This window comes from Schistocerca serialis, chromosome 2 (assembly GCF_023864345.2).
Source record: "Schistocerca serialis cubense isolate TAMUIC-IGC-003099 chromosome 2, iqSchSeri2.2, whole genome shotgun sequence".
NCBI classification, from domain to species: domain Eukaryota; kingdom Metazoa; phylum Arthropoda; class Insecta; order Orthoptera; family Acrididae; genus Schistocerca; species Schistocerca serialis.
Genome location: NC_064639.1, coordinates 451,941,901 through 451,965,824, shown reverse-complemented (window position 1 = coordinate 451,965,824; position 23,924 = coordinate 451,941,901). Strand labels below are relative to the sequence as shown.

At 38.1% G+C, this 23,924-nt stretch overlaps 1 protein-coding gene across 7 annotated transcripts in view; it reads left to right on the top strand.

The window, feature by feature from the left end:
• LOC126457331 (zinc finger CCCH domain-containing protein 13-like) overlaps window positions 1-23,924 on the top strand; it is a 243,890-nt gene that overhangs the window by 190,528 nt on the left and 29,438 nt on the right. For 6 of the 7 annotated variants that reach the window (XM_050093536.1, XM_050093535.1, XM_050093534.1 and 3 more), the window contains exons 13-15: window positions 2,844-2,917; window positions 2,998-3,200; window positions 13,397-13,498. In XM_050093536.1, the coding sequence (XP_049949493.1) occupies window positions 2,844-2,917; window positions 2,998-3,200; window positions 13,397-13,498 (379 nt within the window). The remainder of the gene's footprint in view (window positions 1-2,843; window positions 2,918-2,997; window positions 3,201-13,396; window positions 13,499-23,924) is intronic. The other variant, XM_050093537.1, reaches the window with a different exon arrangement.

Genomic DNA, 23,924 nt, shown 5'->3' with positions numbered 1-23,924 from the left:
ACTAATGAGGAGGTATTGAATAGAATTGGGGAGAAGAGGAGTTTGTGGCACAACTTGACTAGAAGAAGGGATCGGTTGGTAGGACATGTTCTGAGGCATCAAGGGATCACCAATTTAGTACTGGAGGGCAGCGTGGAGGGTAAAAATCGTAGAGGGAGACCAGAATACACTAAGCAGATTCAGAAGGATGTAGGTTGCAGTAGGTACTGGGAGATGAAGGAACTTGCACAGGATAGAGTAGCATGGAGAGCTGCATCAAACCAGTCTCAGGACTGAAGACCACAACAAAAACAACAAGGAATATCCATATTTGTAAAAATGTAATAGTTTTTGTTGGTCATAACTTGAATTCCAGGCTACAAAAGAAACTCTGGGATTTTATATTGAAAGGTACCAGAATGATGAAATCGTTATACGCGGAGGAAAGAACGTACTTGCAAAATGAACATACTACATTAGATTTTTTTTTAAAAAAAAGAATAACACACCAGAATTAAAGTGGCCAGTACCTTATTTACAAGAATCTTGGATTTATAACACCACATAGTGAATAAATGTTGCAAAGTTACAATTGGTAAAGAGTATTGTCGAACAACAGAGCCAGTCAACATTTCATTGATTTGAATGCAATATTTCGTTTTGTGTTGACTTCTTCTCTCTGGTACAGCAGTAAAACATTGGATTGTCAGGTAAAAATTGAGAGAAGAAATTAAAAATCTGTGGAGACAAGGAAACCCAAATTTTTAGCATTAATTAAGGAACACCAACCCTCACTTGTTTATACCACTGACAAAATTTTGCAAGAAAATGGTTCCCTTTCTACTTCCACCATACCATCTAGACTTAAAACAGTCACTTTCAACCATTTGTGGTGTAAGAGGAAGACAAGGAACATTTACAGATTTTAAAATGAAGTTAGAAAGTCAATTCTGGGCTCCAGCTGATACATAACAGTGGAACAAACTATGAATCACTTTTCAAGTCATACCAAACAAGTGGGCTTCAGAATACAATATGCAAATTAATAGTTCGGCAAATACTTCTTTTTCTGAACTGTAGATTGCACCTGTGGCAGGGTCTGCTAATGAAGGAATATCACCCATCTGTGATTTGGTAATTACTTTTATTCTGCAGTTGAGTTTACTGCTTTTCATCATAAAGATTTGTTCTGTGTGTTTCCCTATTTAAACCATTTCTGTGTTGTTGCTTTTTTTAGAGAGAGAGAGAGAGAGAGAGGGAGATACAGGACCAACCCCACATTTCTCAGATGTAAAAGATTCCAAGAAACTATACTGTGGTCATCCAGCATGTCAAAATGGATGTTGTTAATGTGAGAAGGGGGTTTACAATCTAGATCTGGATCAAACCCCTATCTCAGAAACTGTTGCATTTTGCGAAGGTTTGGAGAAATAACTGTAACCAATCCCGTTTTGTGATGGTTCAGTTTTTGTTATACCGTGACCAGTTCCAACTTGCCTAGCGACTCACAGTCAGGTGGTAGTACACAGTTTTTAGTAATTGATTCTAGCAAACAATCACTACAAAGTATGTACCACTATTTTATGATGAGTCATTAGGCAACTTGATACCAGTCGTGGTATAATAAAGATTGAACCATCATAAAAGGCAAATGTTTGCTGTTATTTCTGAAAAGCTTTATTCATTACAGTCATGTTGTTCCACATCCATTATGTGTAGAAGCTTTAACATGGGTTGTGTTATGCCATATAGGTATGTATAATAATTTGACAACAGTCTGTTGATTTTTCTCCACATGATATTGAAAGGACCAATTTAACTTAAACTACAATAATAGTTGCATACGTATTACCTCAGACAATTTTATAGCAGACATATTACTGTAGCAGACAAATTAAAATAACAACATTTACAAGTTGACAATGAATCTCACATGTAAAAGCAATTTGTGAGTAATACTCATGTCATGTAGGAGTTATGCATTTTCATAGCTCTGCCATGACCTAGTCTGGCAACAGAAATTGTGGTCAGTAGTATTCTAAAACACACAAGTCAAAATGAATCGCAGCTTGTATCAGTTCAGTATCTTCTTTTGAATGAATATTTATTATTTAATGGCCAGCTCCGATGAATATTAAGCATGCTGCTAATGGTGTTTTACTGCTCAGCTGTAGAGACAGTATGTTTCTCTTGTAGAAACTAAACAGTGTCTTAGTATTAATGACAATATTTGAATAAATGTCTTAAATATCCACAGATTTAATATAATTTATAATCCTAGTAATAACATAACAATAATAATAATAATAATTACGATGATAAATTGTTATATATTGGATAATGACTTTGATACATAAATGTCATTCATACGCTTTATCTCTACTACATTTGAATGAAAGAGAGATGGTTGGTTGATTTTGGGGCACAGCAGACACAGTACGGTGTAACAGATTTTGTATGTGGAAACAAAACTACATTAATTTCTGTTTTCAAATCATTTGAAAACTTTTAATGCAAGTAACAGAAGAAGATTCATGAAGTAGTATTTATTACATCTTGCATGACAAAATAATAAAAATAGATATTGTTTGATTCCAACTTGTTATTTTGCTTTTATTTACATTTAGTTCTGATCTTTGTAAAGTCCTTGTACAGAAGGCAAGTGACAGATGTAGATGGTAAGCTGAACTATAGTAAATATGTAGTGAAAAGATGTCTGTAATCCATTAATGCACCGACTAGAAAGCCAAATGCACTGGCTCTTGTGTCCCATACAGTCACAGTGTACTAAATATTAATGCTACAATTATTATGTTAATAACTGCTGTATCTTATTAAACAACATACATATGCCTTTGTTTCAGTGTTAGGATGCCACATGATGAACTTTTGGATGCAGAACGGATAGTGGAGTTGAAGGAGGACAAGCTGCTGGATGGTAAGAGGTATTTTATGTTTTTCGGGAAACAGTTTTTTTAACATTTTGATAATATTAATCTAATTTGGTTGGTGTTATAGTGAAACTGGATGACAGTATGAAGAAGACAGTTGATGTATCTGATAGCTTGCTTCATGGAAAGCGACCTCGAGATAATCTGGAAATGGCCTCTGATAAACCAGATGGAAAGAAGATTTGTTTGGAGGATCCTGTATGTCACGAAGTAGATCTTAGTGATATTAGTGATGATGATGCTGATGAAATTCTCAACAGAGAAGACAGTGTAAGTTTTACTTCTTCATTTTCATGTCAAAACATTTCTAAACATAATCCAATAATAATAATATGCTGATAAAGAAATTTTGTCAACAGGTTTTTTGTAACTGCTACTAGCCATGAGTTATTTGTTAATGTACTTAAATTATTGTATTATTACAACATGTCTCAAGATATGGTCCCATCTCCGGGCAAAAAAAAAAAAAAAAATCGCATGAATATACACAGATCTTAATGTAGTGGTTTTCTGTCTCGGCATGTGTTGGGGATTGCCTGCAGAGAAAGAGATATATGACTTGTTTGAGAGAATATTTACTTGATCCTCGGTGATTTTAGTTATATGGACAAAACAACATGGTGTAACGCATGTTGCTGTGCCCAATGTTTAATCTTCTAGTTTTGGATAAGTTCTCAGAGACTATAAAGACTTCATTGGATGATGTATGAGCTCAAATAAGCTCAGCAAGCTAAGCTGTTTATATGTAACAATTGTCGGCTCGTGACATCATCAAGTCGCTGCCACAGATTGCGGAGTCGCACCAGTGTGTGTTATGAATTTTGTGCTGCAGAAGAAGTGGCACTATTTGCTACATCTATATTATTAAATGACAGCCAGTCCCAGTTGCATGTTGTCTATCTAACAGCTTCCAACTTTTCAATATTTCATAATTATTGACAAAATGTTAAAGGGTTGACACGGGAAGAAAAGTGTTACAGTTGGAAACTGTGCACAAGTTAGAGTAAATCACCGTGTGGAATTACCCTGACTATTTCCATCCAATAGTTGCGAATGAGTGCACTTAGTGACTTTGATCAAAATCAAAACATAATTTCAAACCTTTACTAATCTATTTCTCACCCATATACTTAATGTCAAATATTTAACACATTAACTCATCTGTAAAGAAATCAGAAGTTTGAAGCTATTTTACATGTGGGAGTTTGATTCTTTAAAGAAGGCCCAAATTGTGTTGTTTCAATCCTCCTCCCTTATATGTTAAGCTGTTTTTGTATTTTTTAATTTCTTTGACCTTTCTGTACATCCTAGCATAGTAATGACTGAATCTTGATATGAGGAGTGTTTGATAAGTAATACAACACATTTTGTTTCTGAAAGCAGGTTGGTTGTATTCAGAATCTCAATACACCATATTATTCCCCACTCTTTTTGCTACAAAATCCTGTTTTGTAACATAATCTCAGTTCAGTGAGACAGTCGTATCCACCTTACTGGGAGAGCCGGTATGCCCACTCTACTGGTGGGCGTCAGAGCCGACATCTTGCTGCATCAGTAACCTCATCATCCACATACTACTTCCTGCACAGTGCATCCTCCATTGTGCCAGACAGATGGAAGTTGGTAGGCGCAAGATCTGGGCTGGAGGGTGGATGAGGAAGAACAATCCAGTGAAGTTTTGTGAGCTACTCTTGTGTACACAGACTCGTGTGAGGCCGTGCGTTGTCATGGAGAAGGAGAAGTTAATTTACATTTTTGTGTTGACAAAAGTGCTGAAATCGTTTCTTCAGTTTTCTTAGGGTAGTACGATACACTTCAGAGTTGATCTTTGCCCCACGAGGGAGGGGATCAAACAGAATAACCCCTTCAGAATCCCAGAACACTATCACTACGGCTTTACAGTTCGAGGGTGCCCCACTGAACTTTTTCTTTCGAGGAGAGGCGGTGTGACGCCACTCCTCGAATTGCCGTTTCAATTACGGTGTGAAGTAATGAACCTATATTGCGTCACCTTTGATGATGTTTGACAAAAAATTGTCACAATCAGCCTTGTAATGTGCAAGCAGTTCTGCTCAGGCGGACCTTTGTTGCTCTTTACGGTCTTCTGTTAGGTGGTGAGGAAGCTAGTGGGCACACGTGTTTGAGTAGCCCAGCTGGTGGACGAGTGTGTCAGCACTACCGACAGAGATGTCCAGTCGTACAGCAAGATATTTGATTATGATACATTGATCACCTTGAAGGAGAGTGTCCACATGTTCTACATTGCTGGAGTCACGGCTGTGTCCGGCTGGCAGGCATGCGGGAGATTAGACAGGTTTGCCCGACCTTGTTACAACTACGACAGACTCCGTGCCCGACAACTCGTGGTGTTTTTGTTCGTTGCCAGGTCTCCGTTGACATTCTGCAAGTGTCTATTAATATGTGTTATGCTGTATTTTTCCACCAAATGGAACTGTAACAGCACTCTGCTTGGAATGCACCTCCATTACAGACACTGTGTTGAAGGCTATGTATAGCAACACCATCTATCAGAGCTTCATGAAACTATAGGGGCTGATGCAGGAATATTCCACGACGTCCCACAGCGAAATCCACATTTTTCCAACCAAAATTGGCCGAGAAAAATATGTGTCGCATTACTTATTGAGTGTCCTTTGTAGAAGTATAGTATCAGAGAATTGAATTTGGTGGTTACGTGGTACGAGTGCACGATCTGCTGCTGCCAATTTACCTTCGTTCCCCAGATAATAGATCGTAAGCCGGGTTTTAATTCTTTTCTTTGTAGTTCCTATGTACACGTGACCATATGTGCAAGGAATTCTGTATAACCCTGTTGTGACAAGTGGTAGTGTTATGGTTAGTTAGGAAAAAAATATTATAATTATGTGTAGGTCCACAGTTAAACTTAATTTCAGTATTATATTGGTGATTTGATAAGTGAGATTAAACAGATAGTTGTATAAAAAACAGCTTCAGTATTTATAGTTTACATCTTACAACATGTACTTAGTAGGAAATGAAGGCACTCATTGAAATATGCAATGGTTTCATACCTGCAATGGTTTCACACATTGTTATGCAATTGGGAGAAGAAATAATTGGGAGCATTTGGGAAAGCATGATTGTGGGGGATTTGAAAATTGTTTCTGGGTGTGACAGTCATATGAGACCTTAGTTTTCACAAAAAAGGTTGTATTGAGTAGTAATACTACAGATATTTTGAATGTTGTAAACGGAGGATAACATACACAGGTTTAGAAATAATGCAAATTGTAATCTTTTGTTTATCATTATTGTGTAAATGAAAAAAGCAAAGAACATGTATAAAATATTTTCTTTGAAATTGTGATTTTTCGATCACAGTTGTTTTGCAAGTAGTATAAACATTAATAGTTGCTCTTACTATTTCCAAGATTGACTTCATTGATTTCTCCCAGACATCTGTAACTAGTTAGACACAAAAGAAGGAAAGACCCTTGTACACATGAGTGTATAATTTGTTACTTCTTCTAGGATACATTTCTCCCCACAGTAATATGCTGCAGGGTGGATTATAATTTGTACTTTCTATTGTTCACAATTAAGTACCAGTACATTTATTAAATAATATGTCATTGTAATCTCTCAGGTTTGTTCAGCATGATAGATTAATGGTGTACATTTGGGTGTACAAGTCAGTTCCTGTTTTCATTAGAAAATGAACCAGTAATCTTCATCAGGTGCTGCAAGTTATGCTCTTATGTCTACACACTACTTGGTTGTTAAAGTCCATGCAGTGAGTACATGTAATGGCATAACTCACAGCACCTGAAAACATATTGATTGGTCTGTGAAAATGTGTTTAGAAAGGAAATAGCAACGAGTTTGTGCACCTATAATTAAACCACTAATATGTAGGTGCTTGCACAAATAACAGTAAATAAGCGATTTTCTGTAGTAGGGGACGCATCTTGGATGTCTGAGAAATATTAGGAAAAAAATATGACCAAAAAAGCTGATTAATACAGTTAATTTGTTATGCAATTGCTGCATGAATTTTAAAAGTTGGATGGAGCAGGGCACAACACTGATTCCTTTAAATATGAAAAAAGACATGATTTTCAACACTAATGTAACTTTATCCAAAGCGCCGTAAACTTGTATTCCCTTTTATGGTATGATGTAATTGGATAGATAAAAAAATCTACTCTCCAATCGGCGGCAGGAGAACATACGCACAAAATAGCTTAACTTATGCAAGCTTTTGGAGCCAGTAGCTCCATCTTCCAACAGAAGAGTTGAAGGGGAAGGAAGAGGGGTGAAAAGAAAGGACTGGAGAATTTCAGGAAAAGGGGTACAGTTCAGAAAAGCCACCAAGAACCCCAGGTCAGGGGAGACATACCTGACAGGATGAGGAGAACTGCACCAGATGAGATTTGAAAACCTGAGAGCTTAAAGGTGGAAGACAGGGTACTATGCAAAACACAGATTACTTCTAAAACATCATTTACAAGTTAATATGAGTGAAAAGCTAAGTGTATTGCATGTAACAGAGGTGGGAGGAGGAGGACGAAAAATAGATAGGTCACAAAATGAAAGCTGTATAAAACTGTAAAGGAGTGAAGGAAGGAGTAGTTACTGTGAAGAAATGTTGAGGTGGAAGGAATTGAAACACATTAAAACCAGGTGGGTGGTGATAACCAAGGACACATTGTAGCACCAGTTCCTACCTGTGGAGTTCTGAGAAACTGGTGTCTGGGTGAAGAATCTAGATGGTGCATGTGGTGAAACAGGCACTTAGGTCATGACTGTTGTATTGTAGGGCATGCTCTGCAGCAGGATTTTGTGTGTTGCCAGAACACGCCCTATGCATATGCCCACACCCATTCATCCTGACTGATAACTGGATGGTAATCATGCCGATGTAAAAGGCTGAACATTTTTACATAACAGCTGATATATGGTATGTGTCATTTCAAACGTGGCTCTCCCTTTGATGATATTTCCTAGATCATCTGAAATCTGTGCCCGTCCCACTCCCACCACACACCTTGCTTGTCACCATTGATGCCATCTCCCTCTGTACCAGCAGCCCCCAGGTACATGGTCTATCTGCTGCTGAACATTGCCTCAGTCAGCACCCACCTGATTCCAAACCTGTGACTTTTCACCTTCATCAACTTTATACTCACCAACAACTACTTCATCTTTGAGTGGACCAAGCAAAATAGTGCAGTGGTTAGCATGCTGGACTCGCATTCGGAAGGACGATGGTTCAAACCCACATCCGATTGTCCATGATTTTCCTAAATTGCTTCAGGCAAATGACAGGATGGTTCCTTTAAAGGGCACGGCCAACTTCCTTCCTCATCCTTCCCTAATCGGATGGGACAGGTTACCTCACTGTGTGGCCCCCTATCCCAAATCAGCCAACCAACCAAGCTTTTGGGGCATACATACAAACAGATTAGGGGCACGGCCACGGGAACCAGGATGGTTCCTTCCTGTGCCAGCTTTTTCATGGTTCACTTGGAGGAGGCTTTCCTGGGATCCATAAGCCTTCAATCCCTGATTTGGTTTAAATACATTGATTACATCTTTGCCATATGGACTCATGGTGAGGCTGATCTGTTAAAATTCCTGTGATCTAAATACCTTCTTCCAATTAAATTTCACATGGTCCTATTCTGAATCCCATTGCACTTTCCTTAATACTGATCTCATCCTTACCAAAGGCAACATTTCTGTCCACATTAAACCTACTAACAAACAACAATACTTACAGTTTGACAGGTACCATCATTTCCATATCAAACATTCCCTCCCATACAACCTTGGCATTCGAGGAAAATGTATTTGTTTGGATGTAGACTCTTTACAGCAATACACCACCACCCTCACGTCAGCCTTCACTGGACATAATTACACCACCAGCCTAGTTCAAAAACAGATTTCCCTGGGGCTATCACACTACTTGCCGGTCAGTATTATCCCGGTCTTGAATGTATTAATCGGCCACTTTGAAAAGGCCATGACTTTCTAAATTCATACCCTGAAATGAGATCCATTTTGTTTGAGATTTTTCCCTCCAAACTTGGAATAGATTTTCATTGCCCTCTCCATATCTGCAATTTCCTTGCCAGACCATATGCTTCATCTGCACCCATCTCCCTACCCTATGGCTCCTATCCCTGTGACTGTCCCTTCTGCAAGACTTGCCCTATAAACCCTCCTACCACCTCCTATACAAGCCCTGTAACTGGCAAAACATGTACTATCAAAGGTGAAATGACATGTCATGTACCAGCTGTTATGTAAACACTGTTCGGCCCGTTACGTTGGCATGAGTACCACCCAATTATCAGTCAGGACGAATGGGCATAATCAGAGGGCGTATACTGGCAACACACAATATGTTGTTGCAGAGTATGCTCTACTACATGACAGTCATGATCTTTGTGTCTGTTTCACCATATGCACCATCTGGATTCTTCCCTCTGACTTCGGTTTCTCAGAACTCCTTTGGTGGGAACTGGCGCTACAACATGTCCTTGGTTCTTGCAACCCACCTGGCCTTAATTTACATTAATTCCTTCTGTCTCAGCATTTCTTCACACTAACTACTCGTTTCTTCATTCTGTTGTAGTTTTCTACAGCTTTCATTTTTTGACTTGCCACTTTTTTCACCATCCCTCCTCCCATCTCAGTTACATACAATGCTCTTAGCTTTTCACTCTTATTAACTAGTGCACGATGTTTTAGTTGTAATCTCTGTCTTTCATATTACCGTATCTTCCACCTTTAAGCTCTCAGGTTTTCAAATCTCATCCGGTGCAGACCCCAATGATCAATCTTTCCTTCTCATCCTGTCCAGTAAGTGCACCTGACCCAGGGTTCTGGGTGACATTTCCAAACTCTACCCCTTTTCACCACCCGAGGCCTAGGGGTAGCGTTTTTAATAATCAGTAATCCAAACATCATCAGTCCCGGGTTTAAAACCCACCGCCGGTTAAATTTTGATTAATAATTAGCATTGGCAGCCGAAGACTTCTGGCATAAGAAGTCACCCCCATTCTGTCAAGGGTCTTGTCAAAGAGGGCGGAGGAGCAGACAGAGATTCAGAGCACTTCTTATCCTTGGGGTGGGGAAACTGCCCCTAAAGGCGGAAGAATCAGCAATGATCAATGGCATGAGATCGCAGAAAACAATGGAAACCACTGTATTAAAGACACATAACATATATCCAAAGGACATTTGTACTGAAAAAATGTCATGTTGATCTCTCCACTGGCAAAAGATTCAGAGTAGTCCCCCATTCGGATCTCTAATCGCAGTGTGGAATGTCAGAAGCTTGAACATGGTAGGGAAGCTAGAAAATATGAAAAGAGAAATACAAAGGCTCAAGCTAAATATAGTAGGGGTCAGTGAAGTGAAATGGAAAGAAGTCAAGGATTTCTGGTCTGATATCAACAGCAGCAGAAAATGGTATAACAGGAGTAGTATTTGTAATGAATAGGAACGTAGGGCAGAGGGTGTGTTACTGTGAACAGTTCATTGATAGGGTTGTTCTCGTCAGAATCCACAGCAAACCAACACTGACAACAATAGTTCAGGTATAAGTGCCGACGTCACAGGCTGAAGGTAAGGAGATAGGGAAAGTATATGAGGATATTCAAAGGATAATACAGTGTGTAAAGGGAGATGAAAATCTAATAGTCATGGTGGACTGGAATGCAGTTGGAGGGGAAGGAGCAGGAGAAAAGGTTACAGGAGAATATGGGCTTTGAACAAGAAATGAAAGAGGAGAAAAACTAATTGAGTCCTGCAATAAATTTCAGCTATTAATAGCAAATACTCTGTTCAAGAATCACAAGAGATGGAGATATACTTGGATAATGCCAGGTGATACAGGAAGATTTCAGTTAGATTACATCATGGTCAGACAGAGATTCCAAAATCAGATACTGGATTGTAAGACTTACCCAGGAGCAGATATAGATTCAAATCCCAAGTAGTAGGCTGAAGTTTAAGAGTATAGTCACGAAGAATCAGCACACAAAGAAGTGGAATACAGAAGTATTAAGGAATGACGAGATACGCTTGCAGTTCTCTAAGGTTATAGATACACCTATAAGGCATAACTCAGGAGGTAATACAGTGGAAGATGAATGGATATCTCTAAAAAGGACAATCATGGAAGTTGGAAAGAAAAACATAGGTGCAATGAAGGTAAATGTGAAGAAAAAATACTTCAGTTGAGCGACAAAAGAAGGAAGTACAAAAATATTCAGTCACATGCAGGAATACAGAAATACAAGTCACTGAAGAATGAAATAAATAGGAAGTTCAGGGAAGCTAAGACAAAATGGCTGCATGAACAATGTGAAGAAATCGAAAACGAAATGATTGTTGGAATGACTGAGTCACCACATAGAAAAGTCAAAACAACCTTCGGTGAAACTGAAAGCAAGGGTGGTGATAACATTAAGAGTGCAATGGAAATTCCATTGTTAAATGCAGAGGAGAGAGCAGATAGATGGAAAGAGTACATTGAAGGTCTCTATTTGGGGGAAGTTTTGTCTGATGTAATAGAAGAAGAAACAAGAATTGATTTAGAAGAGATGGGGGACACAGTATTAGAATCAGAATTTAAGAGCGCTTTGGAGGACTTAAGATCAAATAAGGCAGAAGGAAGAGAAAACATTCCATCGGAATTTCTAAAATGAATAGGGGAAGCAGCAGCAAAATGTATTCAAGTGGGTGGGTAGAATGTATGAATCTGGTGACATACCATCTTTCGGAAAAAGGTCATCAACACAATTCCAAAGACTGCAAGAGCAGAGAATTGCAAGAATTATCGCATAATCAGCTTAACAGCTCTTGCATTCAAGTTGCTGGCAAGAATAATATACAGAAGAATGGAAAAGAAAATTGAGGATGTGTTAGATGATAATCAGTTTGGATTTAGGAAAGGTAAATGCACCAGAGAGGCAATTCTGATGTTGCAGTTGATAAAGGAAGCGAGACTAAAGAAAAATCAAGGCACATTTATAGGATTTCCCGACATGAAAAAGGCATTTGGCAATGTAAAATGGTGCAAGATGTTTGAAATTCTGAGAAAAATAGGGTTAAGCTGTAGGGGAGATGGGTAAGATACAATATGTACAAGAGCCAAGAGGGAATAATAAGAGTGAATGAACAAGAACAAAGTGCTCAGATTAAAAAGTCTGTCAGACAGGGATGTAGCCTTTTGCCCCTACTTTTCAATCCATACATTAAAGAAGCAAAAATGGAAATAAAAGAAAGATTCCGGAGTGAAATTAAAATGGAAGGTGAAAGGATATTAATCATATGATTCACGGATAACATTACTATGCTGAGTGAAAGTGAAGAAGATTACATGATATGCTGAATGGAATGAACAGTCTAATGAGTACAGAATATGGACTGAGAATAAATCGAAGAAAGACAAAAGTAGTGAGAAGTAACAGAAATGAGAACAGCGAGAAACTTAAGATCTAGATTGTTGACCACAAAGTAGATGAAGTTAAGGAATTATGCCACCCAGGCAGCAAAATAACCAGTGACAGATGGAACAAGGAGGACATCAAAAGCTAACTAGCACTGGCAAAAGGGGCGTTCCTGGCCAAGAGAAGTCTACTAGTACCAAACATAGGCCTTAATTTGAGAAAGAAATTTCTGAGAATGTACATTTGGAGCACAGCATTGTATGGTAGTGAAACATTGACTGTGGGAAAACCAGAACAGAAGAGAATCGAAGAATTTGTGATGTGGTGCTACGGACGAATACTGAAATTTAGGTGGACTGATAAGTTAAGGAATGAGGAGGCTCTGCGCATAATCAGAGAGGAAAGGAATGTGTGGAAAACACTGACAAGGAGAAGGGAAAGGGTGATAGGACATCTGTTAAGACATGAGGGAATGACTTCCATGGAACTAGAGGGAACTGTAGAGGGCAAAAACTGTAGAGGAAGAGAGAGATTGGAATACAACAAGCAAATAATTGAGGACGTGTGTTGCAAGTGCTGCTCTGAGATGAGGCTGGAATTCGTGGCAGGCCACATCAAGCCAGTCAGAAGACTGATGACTCAAAAACCTTTTCCTAAACTACTCCAGTCCTTTTCCTTCAGCCCTCTTCCTTCTCCTTCAATTCTTCTGCTGGAAGGAAGAGCGACTGGCTCTGAAAGCTTGCATAAGTTAAAGATTTTTGTTTGTGTCTTCTCCTGCTGCTGCTTGGTGAGTAGATATTTTTTTATCTATCCAGTTACATTATATTGTCAATAACTGATTATTTTCTTTTATGGTCTGAAAAATTTATCCACAAGTTAATGGGAAGCTGTTATAGAATGAGTTTTTTTTTACTGTAAAATGCAATACCTTTCATTTATTAATCTCATTTACTATTTGTATGAGCTTAAATGATTAAAACATCAGTTATGTAGATGAGAGGACTGTGCCATTGGCAGGTGGAGGAGCTGGCAACAGTGGATAATGAAGGACCTGGCCTCCCACACAGTAGTGAGGAGGCTGCCGGTGATCTGTTCTCCAGAGCCCAGGATGATGATTCAGTAAGGCACCTTGCATGGTGATTGGTGGAAGACAGTAGTAGTTTGTTCTGGCATGTGTCAGTTTCCCTGTATGACCTCATCATGTTTTTAGTCACCAGCAAATGTACAGCTGTGCCAGGATTAATCTTTTCCTCGATGATTGTCCTGTAGGATGCAACCCCACCTGCCCAGAACCCTCTCCCCCTCACTGTCTCACAACCAAACCTGCGGTATCTTCTTCACCTTCTTACCTTATGCTCAACTTTTGGAAATGTCTTGCTGAAATTTGGTATTCTTCCTGGTAGTTGTAAGTTCATGTCATTTTTAATGGGAATCAGAGCTGTTTTTATCTCTTGTTTGCTGTAGTTTGCGGACTATACTCACACACATAAATAGATTATACCTACAGGCAGCAGAAATTGACTAAGGGCCAAAACCAAGATCAGTTGAGAATATTGAGTTAACAGTAGTAGTGTTCCCTTTTTTTTTAGAACTGTGGGACACAAATGTTGTGCTTGTTTAGTGTTCAGTATCTTGTGTGTAGAGATTGCTCTCGGGAGTGTAGTTAATCATATATCTGTTATCTTTTTTATCTTCCCTATACCCTTTTGTCCCAGAAGCAAGAATGTTTGTTTTCAAAAGCTTGATAATTATTGTTGTCAGACCTGCCCCAGTTTCTGCTGTTACCTGGGTTAACTTTTTTGGGTTCTGTTAATAGACTTTTTTTGTAACCTCCATCTTTAAAAGACTGTAGCTTAGATTTCATTCCTGTTCAGCATGAATAACTGCTTAAAGCATAGAGCTGAGCATGTTACAGTTTATGTTTCTGAATTTGCAACTTCCATTTAAATTGGTTTCACTATTCTTTTTTAAAATAACAAATGAATTATTTCAATTTGGCACAGTAAGTAAGTGACAGCTACTCACAAACTTCAAAATTTTAACACTGCTTCTTATTGCCAGTACTTTAAAAAAAAAAAATACATGTCTGTTTTAATTGAGAGATGTGAAACAGTGTGTTTTGGCAGAAAAGGAAGAGTGAGTTTCAGATACAAGTGAAAATTAAGCTCTCTTGTATGCCACACTTCTATTATTTGTGAACTCATTCTTCACAGAATCATTTCTTCTTATAAAAATTACACTTCATATTATGGTTACATTTTGAGATTTTTTAACTGTGCAAAAGCTCACCCAGTCCACAAATTTTGTTTTGATTGTCTTGTTTTCAAGTGAAGTTAAGGGGTTGACATCTATATTGGCTGTGTTTAGTAGATTCTGCTAACCAAAACTTCAAGAAATTATGGGAATACCACACACACACACAACAGAAGTTTTGCTTTGCACACCCTGTTTGGTCAGCCCATTATGACAGTAGCTCCAAAAAACTTTGATATTTATCCAGGCGTAAGAAGCTATGAATGTCCAAACTCAAGTCATAGAGCTCTTGTAAATCAGTAAACCGTAGTGTATAAAGTATGAGTTAACGCTTGATTATAAGCCAAGTTTTTTTGAAAGGATTGTGCACCTGTAAATTTGTTGATGAGGGTGTCATCTATTATCCATTTAAGAATGATTGATTCCTTGAATCAAGTTCACTTTGTGGATCCATTATATTAAGAAACAACAGTGGAAAGTATAGATTTTTGCTCACCACCAGAAGAGTTGTTGAGTCACAGATGGGCACAATGAAATAGATTGCTACAGTATTAAGCTGTCAGTCATAGACCTTCTTCTGAAACGGAAAATACACACATTAATACAGCCACAACCGACACACACATGGCCACTGTCTCTGAGCACTAGGGTCCAACTGCAACTTTGTCTGATGTGAGCAACAATTGGATGGGGTACATGGTGAAGGTAAGGAGTGTGCAGAGGGGGAGGGATAGCAGATTAGAGGTAGGGAAAGAGTCTGTGCTGCTTGTAGGACATGTGTGGTTCAGGGACATGGTGGGGACAGGCTGCTAGGTGCAGTGCTGGGAGGGTGGGCTGATAGGAAGGGGCAAGGGGCAGAGGAGAGAAGTAGAGGAGGGGACAGACTAGTAGGAGCGTTGATGAAGACTGGTGTAGTGCTTGAGTGGGAGCAGGAAAGCAAATAGGTGGGTGGAGTACAGGGACTAGCGAAGGTTGAGTCCAAGGAGGTAACGGGAATGTAGGATATGTTGTAGGGAGAGTTCAGAAAAGATGGTGTTGGTAGGAAGAATCCAGATGACACAGGTTGTGAAACAGCTATTAAAGTGAAGCTCATTATGTTGGGCAACATATTCCACTACTGGATGGTCCACCTGTTTCTTGACCATATTTTGGTGGTGGTCATTCAGGCGGACAGACAGCTTGTTAATTGTCATGTCCACATAGAAAGAAGCACAGTGGCTGCAGCTTAGTTTGTACTCACATGGCTGGTTTCACAGGTAGGCCTCCTTTGGACAAAAGAGGAAATGTTTGTGACAGGACTGGAGTAGGTGGTAGTTGTAGGATGTATGATACAGGTTTTGCATCTAGATGCCATGAGGCAATAGGCTGGTAGCAGGGGTGGAATAGGGATGGACAAAGATATTGCATATGAATTTTTGGGTGCAGAGTAACCACTGTGGAACGGGTGGTGAGAATAGTGAGCATGGCAAAAGATAATCGAAACCCTGGTGGAGAACTGGATTCTGTTGCTGTAGCCCTGGCTGGTACTAGGTCATGAGAGGAGTGCCCTTGTGTTGCTGGGCAGTGGGTTTGTAGGTGGTGGTAAGTGACTGGAGAGACAAGGCATAGGAATCTTTTTCTAGACAATGGTTTGGGAGGGGGGGGATTTTGGCCTATGGAGACCTCATTTAGGTCATTTGCATATTTGGAAAAGGGTTACTCATTACTGCAGATACAGTGACCATGGGTAGTTAGGCTGTGTGGAAGGGACTGCTTGGTGTGGAATGGGTGGATGAGGAGGAGGAAGTATTGTTGATGGTTGGTAGACTTGATGTGGATGGCAGTACTGATGTGGCCATGCTTGAGATGGAGGTTGACCCCAAGAAATATGGCTTGTTGGGTTGAGGAGGACGAGGCGAAGTGAATGGGAGAGAAGATTCAGGATATAACGACCCTGTCAGTATTCCTCCAGGCTTGGTATATTGGGTCACAGTCTCTTCTTACTTTTCCAACAAACATTCCATGCAGGTAACCTCATTAAATAATTCCTCCGGGGATAGTGTGATTACTGCTTCAAGTGAGAATATCAGTTGTTTAGGGGCCACAAATTGTAATTTATTCAAACATTCTGTAAAAATGAACACCTTTGACAACATTCAGTATTTCAATCTATATGCCACAATTTGCTGCCAATCGCTTCCACACTGAAACTCAAGCAACATCTGATCACAGCGTGGACACGCTATAAAAGCATTAAGACTGCTACTGATCAGTGCCGACAAATGTGATACCTTAGCTCAGCTGACTTTGTCCTGTCTTATAGCCCAACTACAAGTAACTTGCACCACAACAGTAACTGGTCTCCAATGTATTGCCAACAAGCAGAGATTAACTTATACTGGTAGCTATGGCTACAATACGCTCAATGGAGAAATTTCTCTCTCTCTCTCTCTCTCTCTCTCTCTCTCTCTCCACACACACACACACACACACACACACACACACACACACACACACACTGCCATGTGAGGACACTGTACCCTCACAACGAGGAATGTGAACAGGGTGCACTCACCGTTGGACCAGATGATGAAGATGTCATCAGTGGATCTGAACCAGATGAGCACATTGGGATTCTGGATGGTCCATGAACAGCTTGGCTTAGGGTGGTGCCATCTTGGTGCCCTTTGCTGTACCACAGATTTGTTTGTAGGCGATGATGCTTTCAAAGGAGAAGTAATTGTTAAGTGGGGATATAGTTGGTCATGCTGACGAGAACGTTGCTAATTTACTTTTTGTCATGATGATTGATGAAGTATCTTCTTTGATTTTGTGTATGAATTCTTGTTGAAAATTGACTGTGTCTGGAAAATATTCCTCAGAAGGTGTACTTTATGAGATATTTTGAAGAGTCATGAAAGTCAAACCATGTTTTGAAAATAACTTCCTGTGTACAATTAAAAGACAGAATTTTTCTCTTGATATTTGCTGATTTTTGTGTAAAGAGAAGAGTTCTGTCTTAAAATTGTACACGGGAAGTTATTTTCAAAACATGGTTTGACCTTCAAGACTCTTCAAAGTATCTGATAAAGTACACCTTCTCAGGAATATTTTCCAGGTACTGTCAATTTTCAACGAAAATATAATATTCATATACAAAAGCAAAGAAGATACTTCACCAATTATCATGACAAAAACTAAATAAACAATGTTCTGGTCACCATGACCAACTATATCAAAGACAGGACACTTCTATTTATATTCACTAATTTTTTTTCTGCTCAGCAATTTAACATAATGAAAAATGCAAGCCCCTGCTATTCAGTGATCATCACATGTATTGCAGTGAAGAAAACATCTTTATTTAGCATGTGCTTTTGTCAAAAATGTCATGTGTGTGATTATGAAAATTTGTCAGGTTTATAAGTAAAATATTTGTAAAGCTTTTGATTACTGATTGCAGTCAATGAGAGGCTGTAGTTGAGTGTAGTTGTCAAAACAGTTTGCTGCAAATATAGTAACATGTGACTAGTTTACTCTGCCAGCAAGAAATGGCAGCTCTGTTCTTATGTGTTACTGCAATGTTCTTTGCATTCAGTGGTCATTGCTATTCTAGGCAGCAAGGTGCTAACATTTGTAAATATGTAAAATACAGCTCTTAATAAGCGTGTAACTGTGTTGTACACCAGGTAAAAGTAAATGAGAAATGGAACTGTCTTATGTAGTCACTATCTAGTAAAGTTTTGCAGGACAAAGTGGTGATTTAAAATGGACTAAAAAACTAATTTTTGCTGTTGCCTGTGATCTCATCAATTAAAAGTTATTGAAATCATACTTGCAGGCATATAATTACTTACTTGTCTAATTTCACAAAAATCTATTTACTGTGGACATTGCTCTTACACACACACACACACACACACACACACACACACACACACACACACACTAATATTCTCTTTCAGATGACATTAGAACCATAATAATTATTTCTGCTAGCCCATTAAATTCTTCATTATTTCTCATCCATCTGTCAGAAAAACAATTCAATATCCTACAATAATGAACTGGATGTGTTGAGCTCATGTAGTTGAAAAGATGTTTTTATTTCTCATCTTAGATCTTCAGCACTCAGTGTCCTGGTTACATACATTATGCTGTGAAAGTACAGTAGTACAGTATATTGTAGGATGACACAGGTGTTTCAGTTATGTTATATTTATATCATTCCTACTTTGTGTTATCTAAATAATTCTTTGATGTACAGCATGTACCATGTACACATGAATAACCTGCACATATTTTTTCCCACATTTAAGGACAAAAAAGTGGACTGCGTGGATTAATTGCTATATGGTTGGTATTACTCCACCTCCAACAATAGGGCCCATTATATTGTAATGTTATTGCAGTCTCAATCTGTGGTGCATCAATAGCGTGCTGTAAGTGAAGTATTAACCACAATTTAACTTCTTACAAGTTATTATTGCTCGTATACAGCTAAATAAACACTTAACTGAAGAATCTGAAATGCTATTACATGTATTCCAATAGATGTTACTCACTTCCATTAATTCACGAGAAACTCTACATTATGCTTTTGTCGCCATTCATTGATACTGCCCTACTTCCATTTCGTAGGTAGATTTCAAGATACTGACTTTATCATTATTTGATCTTCAACACTAACATATCTGTTGATTAATTCAAGAAATTACTGTATATAAGGTTGGCCTCAGTTCAATCCAATGAATTTGTGGTACCACATTTTTTGAAGGATTTTTCACAAACCAGTGGTACCAGAATGGAGTCCCATGCACATTTCACCCACTCACAAATCTGGGACAGATCCAGCCACTTCGATTTTTTCGCTCAGCATGAACTTGTATTTTTCATCTTCTATACGTTGTTTCAGTTCAGTGATTTATACACACTTCTAATTGTTGCGAGATGGATAATGACAAAGTCAGTTTTCCCTTTTTGTAACTTTCCTTGCACTTCCTCAGTTGTGCAACAATGCTGTAGTATAATGGAATCTGTCGTTGGAGGTTGTGCAGTACCAACTTTATTACAATGAATCTGTGCACTCAGGTTTTTTTTCCTTAAATTCAGGAAAAAAATATGTGCTGATTATTCACATATCTACAATAATAATTATAATGCTTGTGTTCATCTCCAAATGGTAATATGAATCACATTTTTGCTCATAAAACAGAAGTCAGTTTTTTGTATGAAGCCTTCCTTTAATCCAATTTGCCACTTTATAGTCCTGACACTTTTCATATAAGCCACTATACAGTTTGTAATGGAGGGTATTTCAGACACACTTTAGTAACTTTCTGTAGTATTTCATTTGCATATGGAGTGAGGGGAAAAATAGAATGTCTGTAATCATCAGTAAATATCCTGATCTCCCTTTATCTTATTTTTGTGAGTCTTATGCAAGATATTCAATGGAAGCACTTTTATTTTTGCGGTCCCTCTGTAAATACTGGTTCTGTAAATTTCTCCAACAGTGTTCTGCAAGAACAACAATGCCTTTCTTCCAAGGATTCACATCCTGTGCTTCCCTGATACACTTTCATAAAGATTTTCCTGATGTATTTCAATCCTAGGGGCATGCCTCTAGATTTGTTTTATGTATGCCTGTCATACCTATTTGATAATGACTTCAAACAGTTGAACACTAAGAAGTGATCATACTAGCATCTTGAAGCAGTTTTCTTTATAGGTGCACCACACTGTGCCGATTCCTCCCAAAAAATCTGATTCTTCCACTTCCTTTTCCACTATTGGATTAACATGTTGGTCACATTTCAAACTGCTATGTGGCATTACTCCCAGGAATTGCAAACAGTGTAATAAATTCCAGGAATTTAGTACTGATTTCTGTGATCAGTCACTGGGAGCGAACTGTCTGAAATACCTTCTATGATTAATCATTTATTTTTATGTTTAGAACTTCAGCAGTATATATATAAGAATATACAGCCTACATTTGCAGGTTAACTTTATCGTTTACCTAGGTTTCAACGTTAGTAATAACGTCTTTTGCAGAACCTGCAAAAAGTTAATATTATAATGTGCTAGTAAATTATATTAGATGTGGCCATCCTACAGGATGCAACGTGTAATACTTACATAAAATATTATTTAAATGTTTGCCTAAAACAAGCCATGTCCTAAGTCAACTTTATAAACCTTGATGCATAACCATAAGGTTTTGTCACTTCTATTAAACAAGCTGTAGCAAATTCACTTTAAGCCCATTGTATGGACCTCATCGTGTGACTAGAGACCGCAGACCGTGAGGGCTTCGTGGTCTGCCTCACAGAGGGCGGTGCACATGCGCGAGATGTATAGAATCAAAATCTTATTACACACGCGTCAGATAACATTTTTGCTATGAATTAATTTTATACTTTACTATTGTAAGTTAATTACAGTATCCAGCATGACTATGTTTTACATTCTACTACAGAGCCTTATAAACTGACCAACAAATCTCGCATGAACATCTGTAGGAAAGGTTCTATTATTACAGAAACTGTAATGGTCACGTGCATTATTAATTATTGTAAACCTAATATAGGCTGGAAGCCTTCGAAGTATGCCCTATTTTTTAGATACAGTTGATCGTTCAGTAAATTGCCTCTATCTGTAATTAAATGTGCATAAATTTGTAGTTCTTCAAGCGTGTCGAGTCTATAGCCCTTAACTTCATGATGTAGTAGCTCTATGCCATGTAAAGGTTTAGGTGTATGAGCCATTTGCACCAGATGTTCCGCAAAGGCTGACCCCCGTGTTCCTACATCCTTTATTGGTAGATGTTCTTTAAACCTTACTGCTATAGATCTGCCTGTTTGACCTGTGTAATAACATGGGCAATCATCACACATAATCTTATATACACCTGATTTCGCGACTTATCACAGTCTTTCTCAAGGGTATGAACCAAATTTTGCTTTAAACTATTACTCGTTGAGAAGGAAATTTTAAAACCTGAATTTTTCAACAGGTGCCCTATCTTGTAGGATGCGTTACCTATTTAAGGAACCGACAACCATTTCTTGGTCTGATCTTGGGTTTGAGTATTTGTGTTTCCTTAAGTTGTTGTCCTTTTTCGCATTTTCTTATGATATAATTGCCTCACTATCTTTGGATCATAGCCATTATTCTGTGCAATACTCTCGAGAATTTGTAATTCTTTTTCGAGGTTGACATCTGACAACGGGATAGAATAGAAAAACGCCATTTTATGCGCTTGGGGGTGGGTTGAATCGGCTGGGTTGATGATGTCTGAATAAGCTCCCTTCCGGAATATGTTGAACTCTATTTTAGCATCTTTAATAGTCAACGTTAAATCAAGATAATTTAGTGATATATCAGCTGATTCCAATTCTTGTGTGAATTTTATTTTTTCATATAGACTGTTAAATGTTGCGAAAATTTGCTTTATTCCTTCTGGAGAGTTATTAACCAGTAGAAGAATGTCATCCACGTATCTCACATAAAAGATGATATTGTTCACTAATTCCAGGTAATTTCGCAAAAAAACCAATTCCAGGGAATTTATAAAAATTTCAGACATGATACATGCAAGTGGACTCCCCATAGCTGGGCCACATGGCTGTGAATATAATTTTTTATTGAATGAAAAATTATTGTATTTAAGAGTCATTCTAAGAAGTAACATTAGCTCATCAATTTCTATGGTGGATAATTTTTTGTGGTACCTTAATTTTTGTTCTATAATGTTCAAGGTCTGATCCACTGGTACGTTTGTGTACAAGCTAATGATGTCAAATAACACCAATTTGGTATTTTCGGAACATGTTACAGTTTTAAGTCTGTTGGCTAGGTCCATTGAATTTTTAATCGAAAAATTATTTTGAAACACGAAATATTCTTTAATTTTATAATATAAGTGTCTCGCTAATTTATGATAAGCACTATTGGTGCTATTCACAATAGGGCAGATAGGATGGGAAATTTTGTGGAACTTAAATTGACTCCTTAACGTTGGGGGCTTGGGGTTCATGTTTATCAATGCCTTTTTTCTAATTCTCCGATCAACTTCTTAGTATTGCTAAGACTCGCTCTAATATCCCTCTGTATGGCGGGCGTTGGGTCTACCCCTAGTGGTACGATCCCATTCTCTTCAAAGAACATTTCCGTTTTCTGAATATATTCTTTTTTTGTAGAAACGATAATCGTCTTCCCCTTATCGGCCTTAGTTATTAGGACTTCATTATTTCTTAGTTTTTGGTTAATGTTTTTGACATTGCACATATCTTTCGTGAACGTATTACTACCTGGACACTCTTTTTGTATTATTTTACAAGCATCGTAAGCAAGCCTCGTTTGGATACTTTTATCTGCTTTACCGCTACCAAGGCCAACCTTAAGATCCACTTACAACTTCTGAAGATTTTGAGACTACTTTTCCTCCAAGAACATAATAGCATTCAAAGTAATTTTATGCATCTGTTGTTTTACCTTTTTTAATAAATTGGATTGACCTGAGCTCTTTATTCAGTCAGGGAGAACTATTTACTGCACAGGAGATTCAGGATAAATATGAGCTGGGAGTGGTTCTAATTTTACAATACATTAAATCTAAAATCTTTTAGAAAGTTTACAACTCACCAGTGCCTTGTTCATTTTCAGTAATCTTAATTGGTTTACAATGTAAAAATTTCTTACTTTAATACCACCTAGTCATTGGTTTCTGCAGCAGTCAAAATGAGGTACAATAACAGCATCACGACTTGGTGATGCCTTTTAAATATTTCAATTTTTTGTCCCTTGTGTCTTCATTTGATCTGAAAAGAACTGTATGTAACATTTTGACCCATTCATTAAATTTGTGTGAAACCAGAACTTTCTAGGGTTGTGTGAAACCAGAACTTTCTAGGGTTTTCGGACAGATCTTGTACTGTGATCTGACTGTGAATATTGTTGTAGATTTCCCACATAGTCCTTTTTGCAATTACACAGATTGCCATTAAATCTTATCCAACAAATTCCTTGCATTCTCCTTTGTAATGAGAGTATAGTAGTCTTAGTTTTTGCAGTACAAAGAATACTATTCAATAGTGTGAGGTCTCTGCCATCATTTATTATCTTACATAGTCTGGTAGACGATAGTACAATTGAACTTATTTTACTGATGTGCTTCTATTCCAATGTCTCTTCATCTTCTTTTTTGTTTGTAATGCATATTTCGTGAAGATCTTTTCCAGTTTCATATACCCAATTGTTTTTAATTTCCATTGAGAAGACAAGGTAGAGATCCTTTTGGTCAGTTTAT